The sequence below is a fragment of the Helianthus annuus genome, chromosome 4, assembly GCF_002127325.2.
Source record: "Helianthus annuus cultivar XRQ/B chromosome 4, HanXRQr2.0-SUNRISE, whole genome shotgun sequence".
NCBI classification, from domain to species: Eukaryota; Viridiplantae; Streptophyta; class Magnoliopsida; order Asterales; family Asteraceae; genus Helianthus; species Helianthus annuus.
In genome coordinates, this window is record NC_035436.2 from 225,260 (window position 1) to 249,930 (window position 24,671).

The following is a 24,671-nucleotide window of genomic DNA, read 5'->3' on the forward strand; positions in this document are numbered from 1 at the left end:
CTAAGTTTCTATTGAGGTGGAAGAAGCAGAGAAAGTGTGGCAAATCCATGCTAGGTGGCAGAAAATGGGGATGGGTGGCAGAACATGGTGATCAAGCAAAAATCTGCATCTGGGGGTCCCTCACGGACCGTATGGCTTTAGGTCTTACGATCCGTAGGGCCTTCTAAAAAATAAGTTTCACTTTTTGGCAGATTTGGCCCCCAGACTTTTATTTTCACTTGTTTGCCATTTTTAACCCTCCTAACTTGTAATTTAAGCTATATGAAGGGTATAAAGGCGTATGTAACTTGAATTTTCTTTTGAAAATGTTGTGAATATCGTTTCGCTCGATTGTACGATTACGTATTTCGTAAATAAAATATAAAATTTTATTAAAGAAAACGACCCCAAGTGTACAACGGTTGAAATTTTGCAAATGTTACATTATAGAATCTAGTATTCAGTTGTAGTTTATATTTTGTTATGGATGTACAAACTTATCTTATATATGACATATTAAGTTTGTTTTCAATTGTTCGGTTACATAATGATTGTTTGTCTTGCATTGATATTTGGTAATAAATAGTAAAAACCTTGACATTTAAATATAACACGGAAAGAATATAATGTCAAACAGTAAATAATATTTAAACGTATATAATATTTGAAACGGTAAAATGTTGAAAACGGTATAACATTTAAATGATATAATATTTTAATGGAAGGGTAATATTTGAAAAAGGAAAATGTTAAAAACGATGTAATATTTAAACGAGTGAACATTTTTAAAGGACCGATCATGAAAATGGTAAAATATTTAAACGAGCTAATATTTTAAAGGGTCGATCTTGAAAACAAGCTAATATTTTTAAGAGTAAATTACAAGTTTTGTCCTTTATGTTTACACCAAATTGCAGGCGCTGTCCTTTAGCGCAAAAGTTTACGAGTTTTGTCCTTAACGTTTCAAAATCCTGCACGTTATGTCCTTTAGGCCAAACTCAGTTAGATTTTTTGGTTAAATCTGGTCATGTGCCTTGCACATGAGGGCATTCTCGTCATTTCAGGTCCCATGGACTATTGACTAAATAACTTGTATTAAGAGACTTTTTATGTAAAAAAATGAAAGATTTAAGTATAGATAAAAAAAAAACCTCTGCACACATATCTCTCTCTACCAGTACTGCCACTGCCATAACCCACCCCACACCACCACCACCCCTACACCACCTGCTACTGCAACCACTCATCACCACCATTCCCGTCAACCTTAATCACAACCACCACTATACCTTTGTAACTAAATGGTGACTGTAAACCCCAAAATTGAAGTCAAAATTTCTGAATTAAACCCCAAAATTAAACTCACCACCATCCACCTCTGTTCATCATCTTTTTGAATTAAACCCCAAAATTAAACTCTAAAACCCTAACCAAAGTAATAACAACATTCAAATTATATGAAATTAAGCTAAAAACCTATGTTAGAAACTAAATCCAAGTAATAATAGCATTCATTTTATGAAATTATATTACAAACTATTCAAACCACCAAAAAAAAAACAACCATCAACTGCTAAAACCGAACAACTTTGTTAGTTAGTTTTTTTTTTCTGAAAACACAGTTAACCACTTGGGATAGAGTTATCGTCAAAACGTGCCAAACTGGACCGAGAAGGTTTTTTGAAAGTACATTTTTAAAGTGATTATATGGTACCCTAATACAAGATAGCATCTGTACTTACGGAGGAATGATACAACACCACACCCAACATCAAGGTAAACAAATTTCAACTACACCTATAGCCAAAATCAGTTGATTAATCAACAAGATTTTGTGGATAATAATTAATCAAAAAACACCTCTGTTCATCATCTTTCTGAATTAAACCCCAAAATTAAACTCTGAAATTAAGCTAAAAACCTATGTTAGAAACTAAACCCATTCCAGAATCAAAATGGTGGCTCTAAACACCAACACAACCACAAATTGAAGTCAAAATCCTCAATTTTATCTTGCACACAGTTCGTTGACCGAGCATATATGCTTTTAAACAAAAAGATGAAAATTGAAAACCATAGTCTTTAGTTCAAGAAGCTTAAAAAACATGAATTCATAATCAAAATAGTGGCTATGAACACCAACACCAGATCTGGGTTTGCCGGTGGTGTTAGAGACGGAGTGAGAGATAGTTGCCGGAGAAGTAGTGTTCGCCAGTGATGAGAAAGGAGAAGGATTTATTGACATAAGAAGGCAGTCGTGGCGGTTTCGTTGTATGGTGTCGGATTGGCGTTGATGGCTGGTGGTTGGGTGGATGGCCGGAGCTCCTACAACCACACATTGAACCAGGTTTAAAACTACCGCCGGTGGTGTTAGAGACGGAATATAAAAACGGTTGGATGATGCTTGTTCATCACAGATCTTGCTAAATCAGAAGATGTAGGAGATTCGGATCGCCGAAAAACATCGGTTGGTTCATTGTGGTCGGAAATGGTGTCGGTTTTAAGTTGTGTTTGCTGTAGAGAGAGATTAATAAGAGAGATAGGGAGAGATCAGATGAGATAAGGATTATATAACCTTTTACTTTTTAGTTTGTTACAAAATAGTCCCTTAATAAATTTTTTTTACAAAATAGACCTTGAGAAGGTGAAATGACAATAATACCCTCATGTGCAAAGCACATGACCAGATTTAATCAAAAAAATCTAACCGGATTTGGCCTAAAGGACATAACGTGCATGATTTCGAAACGTTAAAGACAAAACTCGTAAACTTTTACACTAAAGAACATCGTCTGTAATTTGATGTAAACATAAAGAACAAAACTTGTAATTTACTCTATTTTTAAAGTAAAATATAAATATTTGTACAATGTTAAAAATACAAGTTTTCTTCAAAAACACATCAAATTAACTCATCAAAACACCCAATTCTTCACTAAAAAAAACCATCACCCTCCAAGACACCCCCGTCTCGACCTGTATTAGGTGTATACACCCCTTAAATTCATGGCCCGACACCTAGTTCAGAATCCTTTTAATTCAGGGTCCGTCTAGACCTGTACGAGACGTCTAGAGCACAAAATATGCAAATAGGGGAGCCGGGTGTGTGAGGCTTATATATAGGGAGGGGAAATTTTGACGTTGCATTTTTGGTTGAACGAGATCTGATTTGTGTCATCTCCCCTTTTCTCGATCCACCAGATCCCGTTATTTCTCCCACAACACTTGAGGTAAGTGACTCCACCACAATCTCTCATTCTCATCTGTTAGATTAGGTCTTTTTCTTTGTGAATCCGCTATTCGCTTCTGTTGATTTGCTATTTCGGTTTGATGGCATTGCTATGTGTACAGATCTAATAGATTTTTTTTTTTTTTGGTCTTATTGTATGCTATGAGTCTTGATCCGTCCGCGTTGGTAATGGATTATCTGGCTGTAACCTTAATTATGTGCAGTTGATCTATAGATTATTCATTGTTCCACTTCAATTACATGTACCACATATGCTATTGATCTGTACATATATGTTTACTACTTCCAGCCAGAAGATTTATCTCATGACTGTTTTACTTGGATCTATCTAACTACCAAAAGTTAAGTTGTTTGTTTGTTTCAGAAGGGATGGAGAAAACATGCTCTCTGCTTGTCCACTTTGACAAAGGAACCCCTGCTCTTGCCAATGAAATCAAGGAAGCTCTTGAAGGCCATGATGATGCTGCAAAAGTCGATGCCATGAAAAAAGCAGTTATGCTTTTACTCAATGGGGAAACCCTGCCACAGCTTTTTATCACTATTGTCCGATATGTTCTCCCTTCAGAGGATCACACTGTCCAGAAGCTACTGCTTCTTTATCTAGAGATCATTGACAAAACAGACTCAAAAGGAAAGATATTGCCTGAGATGATTTTAATCTGCCAAAATCTGCGGAACAATCTCCAACATCCAAATGAATACATTCGTGGTGTTACTCTAAGGTTTCTTTGTCGTCTCAATGAGACAGAGATTATTGAGCCCTTAATCCCATCTATACTGGCTAATCTTGAACACCGCCATCCGTACATAAGAAGGAATGCAATCCTTGCTGTAATGGCAATCTACAAGCTTCCACAGGGTGAACAGCTTCTAGTTGATGCTCCAGAGATGATTGAGAAAGTTCTCTCAACAGAAGCAGATCAATCAGCCAAAAGAAATGCTTTTCTCATGCTTTTCACATGTGCACAGGATCGTGCTGTTAATTACCTTTTGACCCATGTTGACCGAGTGTCTGAATGGGGAGAATTGCTTCAAATGGTTGTGTTGGAGTTGATTCGTAAAGTGTGTAGAGCAAACAAAGGAGAAAAAGGCAAGTATATCAAGATTATCATATCTCTATTAAGCGTTCCTTCTGCTGCTGTAATTTATGAATGTGCTGGAACACTCGTGTCTTTATCATCTGCTCCTACTGCAATTAAGGCTGCAGCCAATACCTACTGCCAGCTACTACTCTCTCAAAGTGACAACAATGTCAAACTTATTGTTCTTGATCGTCTAAACGAACTGAAAATTTCTCACAGGGAGATCATGGTTGATATGATAATGGATATACTCAGGGCTCTTTCAAGCCCTAATCATGATATTAGAAGAAAGACACTCGATATTGTTCTTGATTTAATCACTCCACGAAACATCAATGAAGTCGTTCTTACTTTAAAGAAAGAAGTTGTAAAAACTCAAAGTGGAGAACTAGAAAAAGATGGTGAGTATCGCCAAATGCTCATTCAAGCAATCCATTCGTGTGCTATTAAGTTCCCTGAAGTTGCAAGCACAGTTGTGCATTTGTTAATGGATTTCTTGGGTGATAGTAATGTTGCTTCTGCAATGGATGTCGCTGTCTTTGTAAGGGAAATTATTGAAACAAATCCAAAGTTAAGGGTTTCGATTATAACAAGGTTGTTAGACACTTTCTATCAAATTCGATCTGCACGTGTTTGTTCTTGTGCTCTTTGGATAATCAGCGAGTACTGTCTTTCACTATCAGAAGTTGAAAGTGGGATTTCAACTATAAAACAGTGTCTTGGAGACTTACCATTTTACATGGCTTCAGAAGAAGGAGATGCTAATGATTCTTCCAAGAAATCTCAACAAGTTAACTCTATTACCGTTTCATCTAAAAGGCCAGCTATTCTTGCTGATGGCACTTATGCAACTCAAAGTGCAGCTTCTGAAACCGCTTTTTCACCTCCTACTGTGGTCAACACAACTTTGACTTCAGGGAATTTGAGATCTCTTCTTCTAACTGGTGATTTCTTCCTTGGGGCAGTTGTAGCTTGCACATTGACAAAACTTGTGTTGCGTTTGGCAGAGGTTCAGCCGTCAAAAAGTGAAGTTAATAAAGCATCGACTCAAGTTTTGCTGATTATTGTGTCAATGCTACAACTTGGGCAGTCTTCATTTCTTCCACACCCGATTGATAATGACTCTAACGACCGAATTGTTCTTTGCATAAGATTGCTTTGCAATCCAGGTGAAGAAATGAAGAAAATATGGCTGCAGTCTTGCCGTGAAAGTTTTGTTCAAATGCTTGCTGATAAACAACTGAGGGAAACAGAGGAGCTTAAAGCAAAGGCTCAGGTGTCTCATGCACAACCTGATGATCTCATTGACTTCTATCATTTGAAGAGCAGGAAGGTAAGATCATTCTTGCTATTTGTTGTTTATTTTTGTGGCTGCTATTTGTAAATACGATCCACATTTATGATTACGAAATGCTAATACCTCTTATGAATATGGCGATATGCTTAATTTTAATCACATTTGTTTAATGGACGACTTTGTAGGGAATGAGTCAGCTTGAGTTGGAGGATGAGGTTCAAGATGATCTAAAACGGGCCACTGGGGAATTTGTCAAGGAAGGAGATGATGCAAATAAACTGAACCGTATTCTTCAACTAACAGGTTTTAGTGATCCAGTGTATGCTGAAGCTTATGTCACTGTTAATCACTATGATATTGTGCTTGATGTAACCGTTATCAACCGAACGAAAGAAACTCTCCAGAATCTGTGTTTGGAATTGGCAACAATGGGTGACCTTAAACTTGTAGAACGTCCACAGAACTATACTCTTGCCCCTGAATCAAGCAAGCAGATAAAAGCAAACATTAAGGTGTCATCAACGGAGACAGGGGTGATTTTTGGGAACATTGTGTATGAAACTTCAAATGTGATGGAGCGTACTGTTATTGTCCTCAATGATATTCATATTGACATTATGGATTATATATCTCCAGCTGTCTGTAGTGACGCGGCTTTCAGAACTATGTGGGCCGAGTTTGAATGGGAAAATAAGGTAATAAATACTTCCTTGTTATATGTCTGGTTTTTTAGAGGTGCCAAAATGGGTTGGTCATTAGTAGACGCACTTTGGCACTTGTAATGATGTTCATGTTATAAATGTTAATTGGATGTGTTATGCATATTCACAAGTAAAGTTAAAGCGTGTATTGGACTCATCTCGTCACTTTTATTCAATACAAATCATGTCTTAACTCATGAAAAATAGTTTGCTCTTGTGTTATTTGCTCCTTATCTTGTTTAATGTGCTAATTACAACCAGGTTGCTGTCAACACTGTAATTCAAGATGAGAAAGAATTCCTTGAACATATTATCAAATCCACCAACATGAAGTGCCTCACTGCACCGTAAGTAACTTATCTGTACCAGTAACCAACTTCATATATATATATATAGAGAGAGAGAGAGAGGGGGGGGGGGGGGGGGGGGAGGGGAGGGGAGGTTCATTTCAGAAGAGGGTTTTTAGTTTAATTCTCATTTCTTTTTTAATATAAGGTTAGTATCGTAAAAATAATTAAAAAATATACGTAGTTCACAAAGCTGTGTATATGTAGCTCGCAAAGTTACATATATGTATCTGATACGAGGTATATTATATGTTAGTATATGAGTAACATATTACATGCTCTTTTTTGGCAAAGATCAATAACAATAAAAAGAATAAGAAAACTAGTTGTTTACGAGTGATTTTCTCTGAAGTTTTCTATTATCTTTTCTTATGATCCTTCGTGAAGAGCAATAATAAATTGAATATTTGGGATGGGTAGGTCTGCACTAGAAGGTGATTGTGGGTTCCTGGCTGCCAACTTATATGCAAAGAGTGTATTTGGAGAGGACGCGTTGGTAAATTTGAGCATAGAGAAGCAAGGAGATGGGAAGCTTAGTGGATATATACGTATTAGGAGCAAAACACAGGGGATTGCTCTAAGCTTGGGAGACAAAATCACCCTTAAGCAGAAGGGAGGTGCCTGATCAAATTTGGTAAACCTTTTAGTCAAGTCAAGTCAGGTTGAAAAGACGTTGAACTTTTACTTTTATTAAAATTTATTTTCTTTTCCATCTTGTCAGGTTTGGAATGTAAGAGGACTTGTTTGTCACATACGGAAGAAGAATAATAATGGTATATTTTTGTATTTGGACTTTAAGACAAGTTGTTTGCTATTTTGTTGCAGCTGTAGAGTCTTTATTTAAATAACGCTTTTGTTAATCACTTATGATATTTACTGTTTTTTTGCATATGATATTTACTGTTTTTGTTTGATCTAAGAAGCTTATGTTGTTAGTTGTTTACTTACTACAAGGATTGATATTGAAAATCTTATATTCTTTTCCAATAGTCTTTAGTTCATAGGTCCTATATAGCTACTAATTTATGTTTTTTTTTCCTTCATTCACCAATTGGTGGGGGCATTTATTAAGTCGAATGAAATACAACAAACACATAAAAATAGGCAATTTCCTCCCTTTTAAGTTCCATGGACTTTGTGCAAGTGATGACCTCACTCTTCCAATGAATTAGAATGTAGCAACATTAAACTTTATTTTTTTTTTGTTGTGTTTCTAGTGACTCAGAGTTGTAGAAACAAGTCTTCTTCAGCTATTAAAACGTTTCATATCGCTTGATGGCTTTTAATAAATTATTTTCAAGAACTCGAGTCTTTGCCTTCTTTTGCCACAAATATATATACAAGTCCTCCGAATGTACACAAATACAAATTTCGCCACCAATGTTACATATCTTAAGTTTTGACTCTGATTTTAACATTTCTTGACTTTTAGCCTAACAACTCATGCAGCTGGTGTCATTTCAAATGTAAGTCACTATTGTTGGCTGGACAATACAACCCTTGTTACAAGTCTTTAGTTACAACTTTGTGAACTTATCCCTATGCGAAATACGTAGTATGTATCCAAATGTAGATATTATCCATCTTTAGCAATCCACTAGCATAGAGATGTTTGAAATATGACCATCCTTAAAAATATAGTGGTATGTAGAACACCAAAGTTCTCCTCCTCTTATGTCAGCAACCCCTAGCCATTGACCATTTACAAGTGTTACTCGTCTATTAACCGGACAAAAGGCTATAATGTCATTCCTATCATGACTTAATGAGTAGTTAATTGGGACGTCATAAACCAACCACAGTCGTTGATTAATCTAGTCATCCGAATACCCTTACATATCTTTTTTTGAACGGCAACAACACTTTATATATACATATTACTTCAGTTGCTTCAACAAAAGCAAGCATTGGGATCTCTCTATATACAAGTATTGGATACATATCTAATTAAATGAGTATTAGCAGAATCACGTATTTATAGCAACCATACTTTACACGATCAATACGTTTGATACACGAGATCTCTCTCTCTCTATCAAACCACCAAGAAGCGGTAATACATGAGCAAAAGTGTGATATGCAAATGCGGATCCTGTAGACAATGAATTAGGAATACGTTAATGGAACGCAAGGTGACATGTGGCCCAGATGGCATCATGGCTATAACTGTAAAATGAACTTTGGCAAGTATGTAAAAAAAAAGTGACAGCAAAAGAGAAGAAAATGAAACATGGGGAAGGAGGGAGCAATATGGATGGAATAGCAAAAGAAAATCCCCGTTTGTTTGTTATAAAGTTGAATTTGAACACAAGCAGTAAGTACATGATCAACAAGGGAAAAGAATGGGAGATGGATCCCTTTGTAGTTTTGCAGATACAAAATCTAGCTTCTTCATCTTTTCTTCACTCCAAAACAATTGCTCTTTGCTGATCTTCACCATCCTCAGCACCCTGCCCATCACCTTCACATCTATCAGTCCAAGTAACAACTCCACCTCCTCTTGTGTTGCAGGCCACTCGTTCTTCTTCCCCCCTTTCCTCCTCTTCCACAGCTCCTTCAACTTCACCTTCCTCTGCATAACAACAAATCAACTTTAAACAAATCCTGAAAAACTGCTGTTTCTTTTCTTTCTTTCTTACCTTGTCCAGTGAAGACTGAACCTGCTGAAGAGGGGTAGCCATCTGGTTCTGGCCTTGACCTCCAAACAGATGCCGGACACCATTTGGCTTCTTCTTCTTGTCCATCTTTATGAACATCTGGAAAGTAAGAATCGAGCTTTCGATTATTCTGATAAGGTCTGGAGCGCGCACCAACATATCCGATTCCTCTTCTGTCATCTCTTGACCTGCCAGTTGTGTGTTAGAACTACTGAAAACAACTTATTCCCAAATACGGTTTAAAAAACGTCAGTGTGGAATCAGGGCATCTATCTGGGTTGGGGTTGGGGTTACCTGATATATTTGGAACCTGCAGAAGTTTGGGAAAGGAAATTCTGGAGTGAGCATAAATTTGGGGCCTGGGGCCGGGCTGGAAAGGTTCATTTTCGATAAAGCGGTGCAGCAAAACCTGAAACTGCTGGAACTGCTGGGCACTGTGGTTGTAACATTTATCATCAGATTGAGTACAAGCTAGCTGCGTATACTGGCAGTGGAGTGCCTCCCAGCTCAAGCAGAGATGAGAGACGTATGAAGTCTCAAGATCCAGATAGGGATCATTCTCTTCTACTGCTGCATCATCTTGAGGAGGAGGAAGTTGGGTTTTTTTCAAAGAGAGACACCGAAGGGGGGATGTGAACTTCTTGGAGACAGGTGGTGAGGGATTATTATTATTGTTTGAAGAAGAAGAAGCAATAATTTGCTTGAGGAGCAGACGATCAAAGAAGAGCATGCGGTCGCAGTACTTATCATAGAAGGCACCAAAACAAGACCACAAGCGTCGCCCTTCTTCTTCCACATCTCTCCACTCGTTGGAGCTGCCTCCTTCACCCTCCTCCATTTCCATTTCCATTTCTTCCTCTTCTTCTTCGCCGCATGCTTCTTCTTCCGGAATGAGCACCATAAAACTGTTTCTTCTGAGCTCCTTCAACCTCCTCTTCACCTCATTCATTATGAAATCATCATCGTCCTCCTCCTCCTCATCACCATCCACCGCCTTCCCCAACTCACCATTCGCATCCTCCTTCTCTTTCTTGATGATGAGCTCCTCAGCCTCCCTGTCGGCTTTAAGCCCCTTTCTCCTCAACTTGTTCATTTTAAGAAACTCCATTCAATTCAAACAACCAGTAATTAAATATCTTCTTTTTCTTTCTTTTTTAGGGTTTAAAAGAAAAACCCAGATTTGAAAAAAGAAAAAAAAAGACTTAATGAATAGAGTAGATCTGACCCCCTTTCACCCTCCCTCTTAACAAACAGATGTTAATCCGTGGGGTAAAACAAAGGAACCCTCCCTCTTAAGCATGAATGCCCGGAAAAACAAAAGAAACCAGCACCCTAACAATGAATGATCCACTCGATCGATGATCTTGAGCTGCTGTTATAACTGATCCAGCAGCATTAGGTTCTAGTGAGAAATGACCACAAATAAAAATAAAAATTGATAAAAAAGAGAGAGAGAGAGAGAGAGCGCCCGTACAGAGGAGGAGAGAATATTGTCAGAACACCCACTACCCCTCTTTCTTTACTATCCCCAAAGTCCAAACACAGGCCCGCCAAAATACATCCACTATTTTAAAAACTTTTCATTTTACTACAACTAGAATACATAACCTTTACTAGTATCCATGTTTCTAAAACACACCCTTCTCGATAAGTCATCATCAAACTTTACAAAAAAAAAAAAAAAAAAAGGTGGAAGGGGCACCTTCGGTGACCCAAGATTACCGCACGGGAAGGAGGCGTCGGTCTTCAATAAGTGAATGGGGAGTGAGTTTCTTGGTGAATACTCACCGAAGTGGGGAAAAGAAGAGATAGAGGAGAGAGAGGGGGTTAATGGTGGGCCCCACCCCTTCCAACTAATCACACATTTATTTTTTATTTTTTTAAATAAATTGTTTACCACTCTCTATATGTTTGAGCACCCCTAAGGCTATAGGGTGTGGTCATGACCCTCATGACCACCATGAGCCTCTACGTCAGCGCCATGTCATCGCCCTCTAGTTCACCATTTAAAATCACTATCCTAAGGGTGTGGTCATGACCCAAACCACTATCCACCCCTTTTTTGTATGAAATGTATTTTATTTATTTTAAATAAACAACAAATAAAATTAAATAAATTTAGTAATAAACTACATAACATTCAAATTAATAAAAAAATAACATCCAAATTTAAACTACATATTATAAATTAAGAAAAAAAACTACTCGTTGTTGTTAACCCGACCAAATTGCCAAACAAGTACCTGTGGAACAAAATATCTGCTATTCTTCTCTTGTGAAATTTGATTATCACAAACAAAGGAAAAGAATTTGTTGCTGCGATTGTTCTTCTTGATGTTGGGGGTTAGGGTTTGCGTGAATAATGGAAAAAGGGGGACGTGGTTGCCGTGGTTTAATTCACGCGAACCATCGTGATTTAACTAGGGGGGTGGTATAGGGCATGAATAATGGGCCTATGTGGCAAATCATGACCCAATCATGACCCCCACACCCTATAGCCCAATGATTGAGTGTAAATAGTGAGTGAAGGGGTGAGTTGACATGACATGTCATTATTGGCTAGAGAAAAAATTTACCACTCCCATTTTGGGGAGCACCCCTTCAATCCTAATAATAATTCATTTAATTTCTCAATTGTTATAGGAAACTCACTTTTTTATCTTTCAAAATAATTAGGTTTAAAACTTCTTTTGTTATTTAGTCTGTGTTTATATGTTTTTTTAAATCACTACGAGCGCATTGCGAACGAAACTGCTTACAAGAATTAAAAGAAAATGTAGAAAAACACACTAAAAGATAACCCAAAAAAATCAACCAAAAAAGTTGTATGGTAACGATGTTGTTCATATGAAACCCGTGGTCAGAGATAAGCAAATGGTACTGGCCTACTGGTACGATACCGAACTTCTTGAACCGAAAGATATTAAGTACCAATTCAATATAGACTGTTAGGAAATCTTGAGCATGAGGAGCCCGGAGACAATCAAACACAACTTTCTAACAATGGAATAGACCAAACTTCTCTCCCAAACTCTAGGCAGTTTTACTATATAGGACACTCGCCAAAGCATCATTGGCTTTAGGGGGTGGTGTCCTTATTAGAGAAACCGTCAAGATCAAAGGAAAGGGCATGTGCATGCAATCCAACATACACACATAATCAGAATTTAACCCAATACTACCACAATCCTGAGGAATGTGGTCCTGCAAACTCCAAGATTACGCCCTCGAGGCCATGAAAGCATATGTAGATACATCCTCAGCCGCACATAAACTCAAACCCCCAAAACAGGTCGGAAGAGATGTCAGCCTCCTTTGCAGATCCGAAAAAACGGACCCCCGCAGACCACAATATATTCGATCGCTCTCGGAAGGCCGTTGTCAAAAAGCGAAACAACTTTCCCAACAAACGCAGGCTGGCACGTCCTAAAGCCAAACAACAATTTAGCAACACCCATGTAAGAGCACAGCAAGAAGAGCTCGCATTAAGGGTCCCGCAAATTTAGAAGATAACTCATAAGATCCATGCACAAGATGCCCTTTTACAACCAAACTACGGATGAACCCCGCATCCCAACTAACAACACCCCAGAATAGTTTCACACCCATAATTACTTTCATAAGTTATAATCTTGTAAAATCCTTTTATAAATACTAATAAATTATAATTAAATAATCAAAATATAATATATTTGAATTTCATTTACTATTTAATATTTTATTTTCAACTTAGACTTATTATTTAGTGAAATAATTATCTTTCGCTACTAGCTCATACTTAGATTTAATTAAAAATAATTTAATCACAATATAGTAATAATGGTTTGTTCTAGGGATGGAATTGGTACAGTACCCGTACCCATACCCGTACCGGTACCGAAAATACCGGTACCGAATTTGAACAAAACTGGGTACCAAATACCGTACCAAATATATAGGTACGGTACGGGTACGAGTACGGGTACTGGTACGGGTATTTTCGGTACAGTACCCGCATTGATACCATTTTGTTTTTATTTAGTTTTTGAGCACTTTTACGAGTACTAAATAGGTAAAATTGACATGAGTACGAATATAAGATGAGTACCACATAGGTAAAATTGGTACGAGTACCAATACGATACGGGTACCATATAGGTAAAATCAATACGAGTACTATAAATACCATAATATGAAATCAAACATAATACAAAAAGAAACTTTTAAAGGTCTACATAAAATTCGGTACCAGTACCCGTTTTTATCCGTACCCGTACTCGTACCAATACCGAAAGTACCGAATACCAAAATCAATAAAACTGGGTACCGATACATGTACCAAATACCTAAAATCGGTACGGGTACAGGTACGGGTACGAGTACGGGTATTTGGGAAAAAAAGCCCATCCCTACTTTGTTCCATTTAAATTTATAAGTTAATCAACATCTTTATAAATTTTCACGAACATCAGATGGTAATTAAGTAATTAAGAGAAAAAAAAACTTAAAACGACTAGAAAACTTAGTTACCATTCAATAAAACTATTTTATTATTGTATCGGTTGCATTTAAAAAATAAAATAACATTGACACCAAAACATGTAAAGGGAATACAAATAACAAGTTGAAGAAACATGACATGATAATTTGAACCGTATTCTAAAAGATACCAAGAATCATACCTTGTTCTTTTTATTGATTCTGCAATAAGAGGAAAAGAAAAGAGAGTTTAGAACTTGAGAGATGGTTGTCAGGAGGAATCTCCCATCACAACTACAAAGAGTGTGGTTGGCTCTCATGTCCTGCCCTGAAAGTGATGTGAGGGTTATCTATACAAGTCCCCCGACCTAATAAGCGTAGTGTAAGCTATTTTGTGTTGGGCCTCATTGGTGGGTTGGTATACAATAATAAATAATAACATAAATACGATAAGCAATTAATGTCTTCATAACTCATGGCCGTTCAAGTCGGATCAAATACTATACCTCTTCAAGTCCCCTCGGTCTAGTGTTGCTCCCACGCGCAAGCGTTGGATGTACCACTAGACTTATTAGGAGTACGCGAGAGTGAAGATTATTAGTTTTTTTTTACCTTTGGCGGACTAATGTTTCTCGTGTGTTACACATTTCTAGTTTTAAAAAACATTTTTATAACACATGTGATGTTTAACGAATGCTTAACAAACATCGTTTAATGTGCGTGAGGTGTTACCAAGCACACGTCAGGCGCGTGCGGAACGTGTCCAATGAACGCAAAGCGTGTCCGGGTGCCTTTTGGTCAAAGATATGTTGGAGGCTCTTATGGTCGGTGAAGACCACACATTTCGTACCATACAGGTAGTGTCGCCAGATCTTTAACGCAAATACAACTGCACCAAGCTCCAGATCGTGAATAGTGTAGTTTTTCTCATGTACTTTGAGTTGACGAGAGGCATAAGCAATAACCTTGTCCCGCTGCATGAGCACGCAACCCAATCCACGGTTCGAGGCATCACAATATACTACGAAGTCGTCATTCCCATCGGGTAAGGTAAGTACAGGAGCGTTACACAAAAAGGTCTTAAGAGTCTGAAAGGATTCCTCTTGCTCGGGACCCTAAGCAAAAGGTCTCTCTTTTTGGGTCAACAAAGTGAGAGGTACATCAATCTTTGAAAAGTCCGAGATGAATCGGCGGTAATAACCAGCCAATCCTAGAAAAGAACGAATCTCAGAAACGGACTTAGGCGTACTCCAATTCCTCACAGCTTCGATTTTTGACGGGTCAACATGAATACCTTGCTTAATGACGACATGACCAAGAAATTGCACTTCATCGATCCAAAACTCACACTTAGAAAATTTAGCATACAAGCGTTCACCACGTAAGAGTTCCAGCATCAAGCGTAAATGACGAGCATGATCTGTCACACCCCAACCAATGGCGGAAACATCGGGATGAGACGAAGTGTGAAGATTGCTCGAGACATCATAACGCTAATAATTGCGACAAGTATTTAAATAATCCGATTTCATCTCATAAGATAAATTGTCAACATTACAAGAAATTCAAATACAACAAGTTTAACAAAATAACATGACAACATAACAAAATTGATACAACATATTAAACCCTAACGTCTATATGTGTATCTAGGCATCAACGCTACTTCTTTTCTTAGCATCATCCTCATCAACCTGTAACATGTTTAAAATAATTCAATGCAAAAGCAAAGGCGAGTATACAAGTTTGATACATACATAGCAAAAGATAAGTTTTAAACAATTCCTCATAGCAAGCATGTGATTCAAGATAAACATTTAAACATGGCATGTGTCTAACATATCAAACCAAGGAAACGCAATATGCTCATGACATTACCGATGATAAAGGGCGGGTCGTTAATCCTATAGCGCTACATATGTCACGGTTTGGCTCGTACGAAGTTAATGATAAATCCAACACATAAGTTTCACCCAAGTTTAAAGTATCAAGCCATCACGTATACAAGCATGTTATAGGAATGTTCATGTGTTTAAGCAAAATGTTCATGTGTAAGTTTGTTGATAGATAAACATGTTACACCCCAAAATTGATAAAAGTAAAAGGGGGAATACGAGTATACTCACAATATTGCAATTTCTTCCGATTATCCAAGTATGACGAGTTGATGAGATAGGAGGACGGAACACCGAGGTCACCCTATATGGGCAAACGAGGGTGCATGAGTAAACGAAGATTATGACGGAGGATACATATCGGAGTTAAGATGTACGTACATATTTAACATGGTTTATGTGGCAATTCTAACTTTAACTCGTTGAAAGTGTTATAGAAGTGTTGTCAAAATAATAACTAAATATTTTTATTTGTTATGACGAATAATATATATATATATATATATATATATATATATATATATATATATATATATATACTAGACGAAAGTCTAATAGTTATATTTATATTTTTTTTTACGAAAGGCATAATAAATGTATTTACATTTTGACGAAAAACATGATAAATGTATTTATATTTGACGAAAATCAGGCAGAGTTTCCTCTGTTTTTTGACGATCCCGACAATCAAGGTGTCGATTAAAATTGCCAAAACTCAATCCAATAATTTCAATAATAATATAACTTTCGTCAACAACATACTAAGTATGTGTGCAAGTAGATTATCTTTGCCAAAAGCATTCAAAATATGTAACTTGTGTTATTTAACATACAAAATATATATATAATTTCGTTAACAAGGTATGTAGATATATAAAGTTTCATCACCAATGGTTATAAGTTCGTATAAATAACGTAAAGAAATTTGCGATGATAAAGTATACCGATCCGTGAGTTGACTGAGTTTGACCTCAGTTTGACTGAGTTGACCAGGCCGAAACTGGAGTGACCCGAACCGAGGCTTAACTGAAAGGCCCGCTGATTGTTTGACCGTAGGTTGACCAGGTTTGACCATGCAGACCGGGGTTGACTGTATGTTGACTGACTCAAAACCGAAGTCGTTGACTCGACCACGAAACGGACTAGTGTTGACTCTTTAATCAGCCTTGACCCGACAAAACTCAACCAAATCTGAACGAAACCGAACCTGAACCAGAGTCCTCAAATTTAAAATATCGAACCGTAAATCAAACGAATGAAACTTGAATCGAATGGAACCAGATTCTAACCTGAATCGGCTGTGATGCGAGTCTCGAACCAGAGCCAAAGCTGAAACAACCCGAACCTGTGCAAAATCCCGAAATCTGGACTGTCGGAACTAAGCTGACCCGAAACAAGACTCGAAACAACCACCGAAATCGAACCGACACGGGGTTGGAAGACTTCTGCCGCCGACGTAGATGACGGCGTTGCCGTCGTCTTCTTCTGCGTCTCTCTCTCTCGCATTCACCCTCTCTCTCTATCTCTCTCTTGGTCCTTTGCCACCGCTGAGCACCGCCACCACTGGTGGTGGTGCTGCTGTTGTTGTTTAACGGGGAGAAAAAGGGGGGGGGGGTTGGTCGGCCGGTCGGTCAAAGAGGGGAGGAGGGTAAGAAGATGATGGTTGATGTTCTGTTTCATCTGAAGCTTTTGTGTATGGGTGTTTTGAGTTGCAAACACAAGTTCTAAGGGAAACATGAATGGTACGGCTGAACATAAGAGAAGGATTAGGGTTAGGTCATTTCTTTTAAAAGGGGGTTTTACACTAAATTGAAATATGGGCTTGTGCTCCAGGCCCGCAAGCCAGTTCTAGCGTTTAAGTGGCCCGTAATTCCTATGAACCCGTTTTCACAACCCGATCGACGTAGAGTGTCGTGTGATAATATTTTAAAGTTTAAAAAAAAATACGCGAAATAATGTCGGTGTTCAATACAGTTTGCATTCACTTGTCAGTCGCGTTAAAGGTGCGTAAAATGCGTAGTTTTCCATTTTTTTTACCGTTTTTCGATCGGATTTCAACTGTGTTTCAAACAAATAGATAAATAAATAAAAAGCGAACATGTAATTTCCTAAAAATATAATTACAGAAATACGAGGCGTTACATGATCGGCCTTAGACTTAGAGTAAATGAGAATATCATCAATAAATACTATCACAAAACGATCCAGATAGGGTTTACACACACGATTCACAAGGTCCATGAACACAACGGGTGCGTTGGTCAGTCCAAAAGGCATGACTACGAACTCGTAGTTTCCACAACGAGTACGAAATGCGGTTTTGGGTACATCATCCTCGAATACACGAAGCTGATGATAACCAGAACGAAGATCAATTTTAGAGAAACAGGACGCGCCTTGCAGTTGGTCAAATAGATCATCAATACGAGGAAGAGGATAACGATTCTTCACGGTAAACTTATTGAGTTCTCGGTAGTCAATACACATACGAAACGAACCATCTTTCTTCTTGACGAACAGTACGGGAGCACCCCACGGAGAGGTACTTGGAGGAATGAATCCCTTGTCGAGCAATTCTTGTAGTTGGCTGGATAATTCTTGCATCTCGGAAGGTTCAAGACGATAAGGAGCCCTGGCAACAGGAGTCGCACCAGGTACGAGATCAATACAAAAGTCAACGGATCTAAGAGGAGGAATGTCGGGTAAATCCTCAGGAAAGACATCAGGGATATCACACACTACTGGAACATCGCTTATGTTCTTTCCTTTGCCCTTTTGTTCCACTATGTGAGCCAAGAAAGCAAAGTTCTGTTTACGTAAGCACCTATTCACTTGAGTGCATGACATCAGCCTTAGTCCTTTCGAAGGTCGGTCTCCATAGACGTGCAAAATATCACCGGGCGGAAGAGGTAGATGAACAAACTTCTCGTGCCAAGCAATCTCGGCATGATTCTTACGCAACCAATCCATACCGATAATGACATCAAAACTACCCAATTGCATGGGTATTAGATCAATAGAAAAGACGTGATCGTTAAGAATCAGGGAACAATCACCCAAAATAGAATTAACAAGAATCGACATACCGTTGGCGACCTCAACAGAGAATGGCTCAGGTAACTTGGAGCGTGTACAGTTTATCAAGGACTCAAATTCCACGGACACAAAACTTCTATCGGCACTAGTATCAAATAGAATCGAAGCATAAAGGTTATTCACAAGAAACGTACCATTGAAAACATCAATGTCATTTCGAGCCTGATTAGCGTTAAGGTTGAACGCTCGTCCATGAGCGGCTGGCTGCTGGTCCTTGTTCAGCTGAGGACACTGGTTACGGAGGTGAGTAGTATCTCCACACTTGTAGCATGCCCGAACAACATTGATTGGCCTTGGATTCTGCAGGGGAGCTGGAGGTGCTGGTAAAGCTGCCTGAGTTGGGGCTTGTTGAGCTTGCTGGGTCAGGTTAGTTTAACGGCAATAAGGGGTCGTGTGACCATAGCGATTGCAGTTGGTGCACAGACGACATGCAGAATTAGCAGGATGATGATAGTTGCAAGTCGCACACTTGGGGTGAGACCCAGTGTACTGTTTCTTAACTTCGGGAATAGCAGTGTTTGGAGCAGCAGTAGCAGGTTTAGCAGCAGGGTTTACAACAGGAACAATAGCATTGCATCCTGAACCCTAAGACTTTCGCCTCTTGTTCTTGCTGCCACTTAGCTGCTGAGTAACTTGATGTGCAGACTTGGAAGAGGTAGAGTTAGCAAACTGCTTATCACGCACACGATTGTTGTTGAGACTAGCTACAAGATGGTAGACTTCCTCAATAGTTTCAAGCTGAGCTGCTTCAATAGAATCACGCATAGCAGGAGGTAGACCATTGGTGTACTTGGTTATCATCCGCTTGGGAGTAGAAACCAAGTGAGGAACGATCAAACTAAGCTGCTTAAAACGAGTAGTATAAGCCAGATTTTCATCACCAAAGTGCCAAAACTGTTCTTCAAGCTTCAATTGTTCATGGGGAGGGCAGAACTCAAGCATCATTAGTTCACGCACCTCGGTCCATGGAAGAGCATAGGCTTCTTCATTAGAACAGATGTTTCTCTCATTCGACCACCACTCCAACGCTCTGCCTTGAAACATTTCAGTCGCACTCCTAGTCTTTAAATGATCTAGGCACTCGCTGTTAATGAAGGTAACTTTGATGTTGTCGAACCACTCGAGCATAGCAGTCACCCCATCGCTCCCCATGAAAGGCTTAGGGTTGCAAGAGACGAAATGCTTGTAGCTGAACTTAGTAGACTTTTGCTTCTCGGCCTTCGAATCCACAGAGGATGGAGGAGTGTTCGATCCCTGGATCTCAGAGACGATCTTTGGCACGACTCGAGCGATCTGGTCGGCCATGAAATACATCATTTTTTTCTAGAGACTTCTCCCTGGATCTCTTGAGAGTGTTGGATAGCTTTCGAGAAGACATCCTAAAGATCCAACAAGAGGATCGTATAAATCTAGATTCACGATGACTCACAATATAGATTCACACATGATAGACTAAAGACTCAACAAGATTCACGAGATTCACATAGATACCGCAAACCCACGACCTTCGTATGGCACGTTGTACGAAGTTTGGCATCATGTCAGAAACGCTTATATATAGGAAGTACCAGCGGCGTATCCACCACGCTTCGGGCACGTCGCTTCTACCCCGTACTCGGTGTCATGTTACGTGTCGCAATTGCCAATCATAACAACACACACTTAGATTGACCCGATAGTTTTCAATAGATCCAACACTACAAACCCACGACCTTCGCATGGCACGTTGTACGAAGTTTGGCAACATGTCAGAAACGCTTATATATCGGAAGTACCAGCAGCGTATCCACCACGCTTCGGACACATCGTTTCTGCCTCGTACTCGGTGTCATGTTACGTGTCGTAAAACGCACTCATCATCATCATCATCATCATCATAGATTCACATAGATTCCAATATATTCAATAGATTCCCATAGATTCAATAGTTTCACATAGAGTCAATAGATTCAATAGTTTCACTTAGATTAGTGTTAGCATCACCGCATTCCCACATGGCACGTGCTACGAAAGTTCGGCAACATGACAGAAGCACTTATATATAGGAACTACAAGTGGCATATCCACCATGCTTCGATCATGCCACGTCCCCCTCGTCATCGGTGTCATGCTTGTTAACCACAACCAATAGATTTCTCCACAACTTTCACCAAATAGATTTCCACAACTTCAACCCGAGCCTACAAAACTATGAACTTCACTTAGCGCGTGTTACTAAGGTTCAGTAGCATGCCAGAAATGCTTATATATAGGAAGTACCAGCGGCGTATCCACCATGCTTCGGACATGCCACTTCCGCCTCGTCTTCGGCGCTAGGCTACGTTTCATATTTTGTTACTCAAAACAACACATGCATAGATTACACATAGATTTCACATAGTTTACACGAGTAGTTTCCATAGCTTAGATTTCAACATCCTCATCACCGGTCTGAAAACACTAAGTTTCGCATGGCACTTGGTACGAAAGTTGGTAACATGCCGGAAACACTTATATATAGGAAGTACTAGAGGCGTATCCACCATGTTTCAGACACGTAACTTCTGTCTCATATTCCATGCCATGTTACTTTTAGCGTTTCACAACCATAACAACACATAGATTCATCAGATAGATTCACATAGTATCACAATCGATCAAGATTCCCACATAGAGTGAATAAAGCTTCATAAATTTAGTTTGATCCTGAGATTAGAGTTAATGTTTTAGATTGCGGACAAACGTGCGATTCGTGGAATAAGTCTTAAAATAAACGCATGATCAAAAATAACGAAGAATCAAGTTTAAAATAACTTGTAAAATCGAGATAGCATAAAAGACAGGCTTATAAAACATAGAGTGTTCCGGGTAGAGGAATGGTGACTAACCAAAGTGATTCTAACCCCTTTCGAATTGAGGTAACGTGTCTTTACTTACTTAGACAAATACGTCATCGATGTTAGGCCTACGATATTCGTCCTTTTAGTCATTTCACGTTCCTAATTGAATGGAAGTTTCAAGACTTTGGCGAGACATAAAATTCATCAAAGAGTGGGACTAGTTATCAAGGTCTGAGTTTCACCTCTAACTTGGCAACATCGTACCCTAATTGTGTTGGTACTTATCCGCAGACAAGACCTACTAGAATAGTATGGAGAATTTCCATCAAGGTTCAGACGTCACTCCTGACTTGAGGGCAAATCTCGTGCAAAATACAAGCACGGGTTAACAGCGTTTTCAAAGTATCAAGTGTATATTGCATCAGCCTTAGGAAAGGCATGTAAGTTTAACAGGAAATATGCTGCTAGGAAGCAGGTACGGTAGAATGCATAAGTCTTAAACAACAAATAAGAGTCAAGATTCCTAGAACTATAGACTAGGGCAAGTATTCCTAATTATCCTAATTCCCTATAGTTATGGCTCTGATACCAATCTGTCACACCCCAACCGATGGTGGAAACATCGGGGTGCAAGCACTAAGCGTTCAGATTGCTCATGAGATTCCATAACACTAGATGTTTTAATAATAGTTAAATTAATTCAACATTGTCTAAAACGAACAACCGTCACATCAAGTATCAAATTACATCAAACATCAAATATCGTTCACAGTTTAATTAACTACGTGGGTTTCTAAGCATCACCCTAGCTTGATTCACTTTTTCCACAGCATTCTATCAGCCTGCAACATGTATTAAATAGAGTCAGTACAAAAATGTACCAGCGAGTATACAAGTTTGAGTATATAGAATAATAGAATAGAACAACACATATTCACAATGTAGGTAATAAAAATAGTTTCAGCCGTGCTAGTGTCGCAGTCCAACCAGTGATAGCCCAAGTGTCCCTATGCTTTGGTGTTTACCCAAGTCTCAAGGTAAACTAGAATCCTCCTAACAATACCTCCGAGAATAATGGGGAGGTGCATCTCCTATAGCGCTACTATTGTTAAGGCGGAACTACACACCATGGATTAAACGTCACGTAGCACAAAGAATCAAGAATCAAGAATCACAAGTTTCACGTACACATAGGATAGAGTTTAGTTTGCAAAGTCTCGAGTGTCGTAGTTTAATAGAATACATGTTACATCCCAAAGTTTAAAACAAAAAGGGATCGAGTATACTCACAGTGATTGCTTAACAGTTAAGACCGTTATTGGATCAAAGGGAGCTCTTTTAGAATTAGCCTGATTAGATTACAACAGATAAGAGTCGGGCAGAATAACGAGGTTACACAAAGTGTCGGATTAGTCACTGGATCGGATGGCTATCCGATCAGATTTCCATTCGATCGGGTGACTAATGTGTGAGTGGGATGGGTGGCTGTTCGATCGGATGGCTATCCGATCAGATTGCCACTCAATCCAAGTGTCAAATGTGGTTAAGTGTCTTGGTTGCTTTGATCGGATGGCTGTTCGATCGGATGGCTATCCGATCGGATTGTGTCACACCCCGATTTCCACGTGTTTCACCGGTGGGCCCGGTGGGGGATTACCGTGACGATGTTGGCAACAATATAGTCAAACCACACAATTATAAAGTGCACAGCGGAAGCTTAAGATAAATATATAAACTTCAACCTCTGGTTGTAATATCAAATGTATTACAGAAGTTGAATATATCCACAGCGGATCAAAATAATAAATATTGTTCATTCAGATGCAGCACCGAGTTTGCGAGACTATGTACGATGCTTAGGACGCCTATACCAGCCCATTTCGTATAGTACCTGCACTTAATCTTTTTGGGGAAAATACGTCAGTTTACACTGGTAAATACATTCAACTGACACATTTGAAAATGTTTATTAAAATTGATTTGAATGCACAAGGCACAAACTCTTTTATAACTTGGGAAAATTATTAAAATCTTGTGAACGTTTTACATGTTCTTTTATGCGTTCAGTAGCCCGGGTCGTGCCGGGTTAAAGATTTATAGACACACCACATTGCGTAAAACCGTAGTATAAAAACCAACGGCTACGTCTTTTAATTTAATGTCGACAATATATACCGGGTGTACGCCTACACCGGGATGTCGATGGTCGTGGCCATTTCGTAAAATGATGCCAAGGATATCCGGGACAACGGTCATTAAACCCCCCAAAGGCTTTTAAGAAACAAAACTGTTTAAATGAGCCGATCATATTATTTAATTAACCACCTAAGCGATGGAAGAATACAATGCTCAATCAAGCGGTATTAATATACCGTAACCCAAGCCCATATAGGGGAAATAAGTTAAAGTATTTACCTTTGCAAGTATATTTCCTTAATTTGGATTAAATCACCGATAGCTTTTACTGGGGCTCCTAATCTGGAACGAAGGTTTTAATTAACCTCTTAGAATCCTAACGAGTCGTTATAATGGCCGTAGCCTAGACCTGTTGGTTCCGATATGTGAATACGGTTTAATCGCGTGAAAAGGCGAAAACCGAGAATGGAGTGCGATTCTGACCCAACAAGTTCAGAGACTTGTTTTATATGGGTTTATGGTTCACACTCTGGATTTTGGGGTCCAAATAATATAATTTGACCCGTATCGGTTAATTTATGAAAACTAGTTTCATAGGCCGAACTGTGCGCGCAATAGGCGAAACGGTTAACCATGAGAGTCGTACGCTTATTTCCTAAGTAAATATGCCTTAAAGAGGTTGTGGTATCAGTAGGATACCTTCCGTGATGCCCGTAACGAGTTTAAGTTAATATTATGCCCCGTAGGGGCTTTTTGGTCATTTTAAAGACTTTTAAAAGAGCTTTTCGAGTTCTACAGGAAATCTGAGTTTCCCGTACAGCTTATAAAGCTTAAAATACTTTATTTATTATTTAAAATCAGTAGCAACTGGAATCGGGTCAAAAGACCTTGTAGAACTCATATTTTGGCCGAAAAGGGCATATTCGGTATTTACCGAACCGTAGCCATAACCGC

The 24,671-nt window shown here is 38.8% G+C and overlaps 2 protein-coding genes and 1 long non-coding RNA gene across 7 annotated transcripts; 1 reads left to right on the forward strand and 2 right to left on the reverse strand.

The window, feature by feature from the left end:
* Positions 1-3,046: 3,046 nt before the first annotated feature.
* LOC110935427 (coatomer subunit beta-1) lies at positions 3,047-7,575 on the forward strand. Of its 5 annotated transcripts, none has more exons than XM_022177808.2 (6): positions 3,047-3,209; positions 3,594-5,644; positions 5,794-6,303; positions 6,571-6,656; positions 7,077-7,290; positions 7,378-7,575. In XM_022177808.2, exons 2-5 carry the CDS (start codon positions 3,599-3,601, stop codon positions 7,279-7,281), a joined length of 2,847 nt encoding a protein of 948 aa, XP_022033500.1. In that variant the 5' UTR covers positions 3,047-3,209; positions 3,594-3,598; the 3' UTR covers positions 7,282-7,290; positions 7,378-7,575. The 5 variants fall into 5 exon arrangements, with proteins under 5 accessions (XP_022033500.1, XP_022033501.1, XP_022033502.1 ...); XM_022177809.2 differs by having other exon boundaries at positions 3,069-3,209; positions 3,577-5,644; XM_022177810.2 differs by having other exon boundaries at positions 3,091-3,209; positions 3,581-5,644.
* Positions 7,576-8,874: 1,299 nt separating this feature from the next.
* On the reverse strand, positions 8,875-10,785 carry LOC110935428. Its single transcript, XM_022177812.2, has 3 exons — positions 9,608-10,785; positions 9,296-9,501; positions 8,875-9,228 (listed from the first exon to the last, which is right to left on the reverse strand). Exons 1-3 carry the CDS (start codon positions 10,419-10,421, stop codon positions 8,983-8,985), a joined length of 1,266 nt encoding a protein of 421 aa, XP_022033504.1. The 5' UTR covers positions 10,422-10,785; the 3' UTR covers positions 8,875-8,982.
* A 4,623-nt stretch (positions 10,786-15,408) lies between these two features.
* On the reverse strand, positions 15,409-17,423 carry LOC110935429. Its single transcript, XR_002589097.2, has 4 exons — positions 16,956-17,423; positions 16,611-16,873; positions 15,898-15,970; positions 15,409-15,465 (listed from the first exon to the last, which is right to left on the reverse strand). It is a non-coding gene; the product is annotated as an uncharacterized LOC110935429 (long non-coding RNA).
* Positions 17,424-24,671: the final 7,248 nt, after the last annotated feature.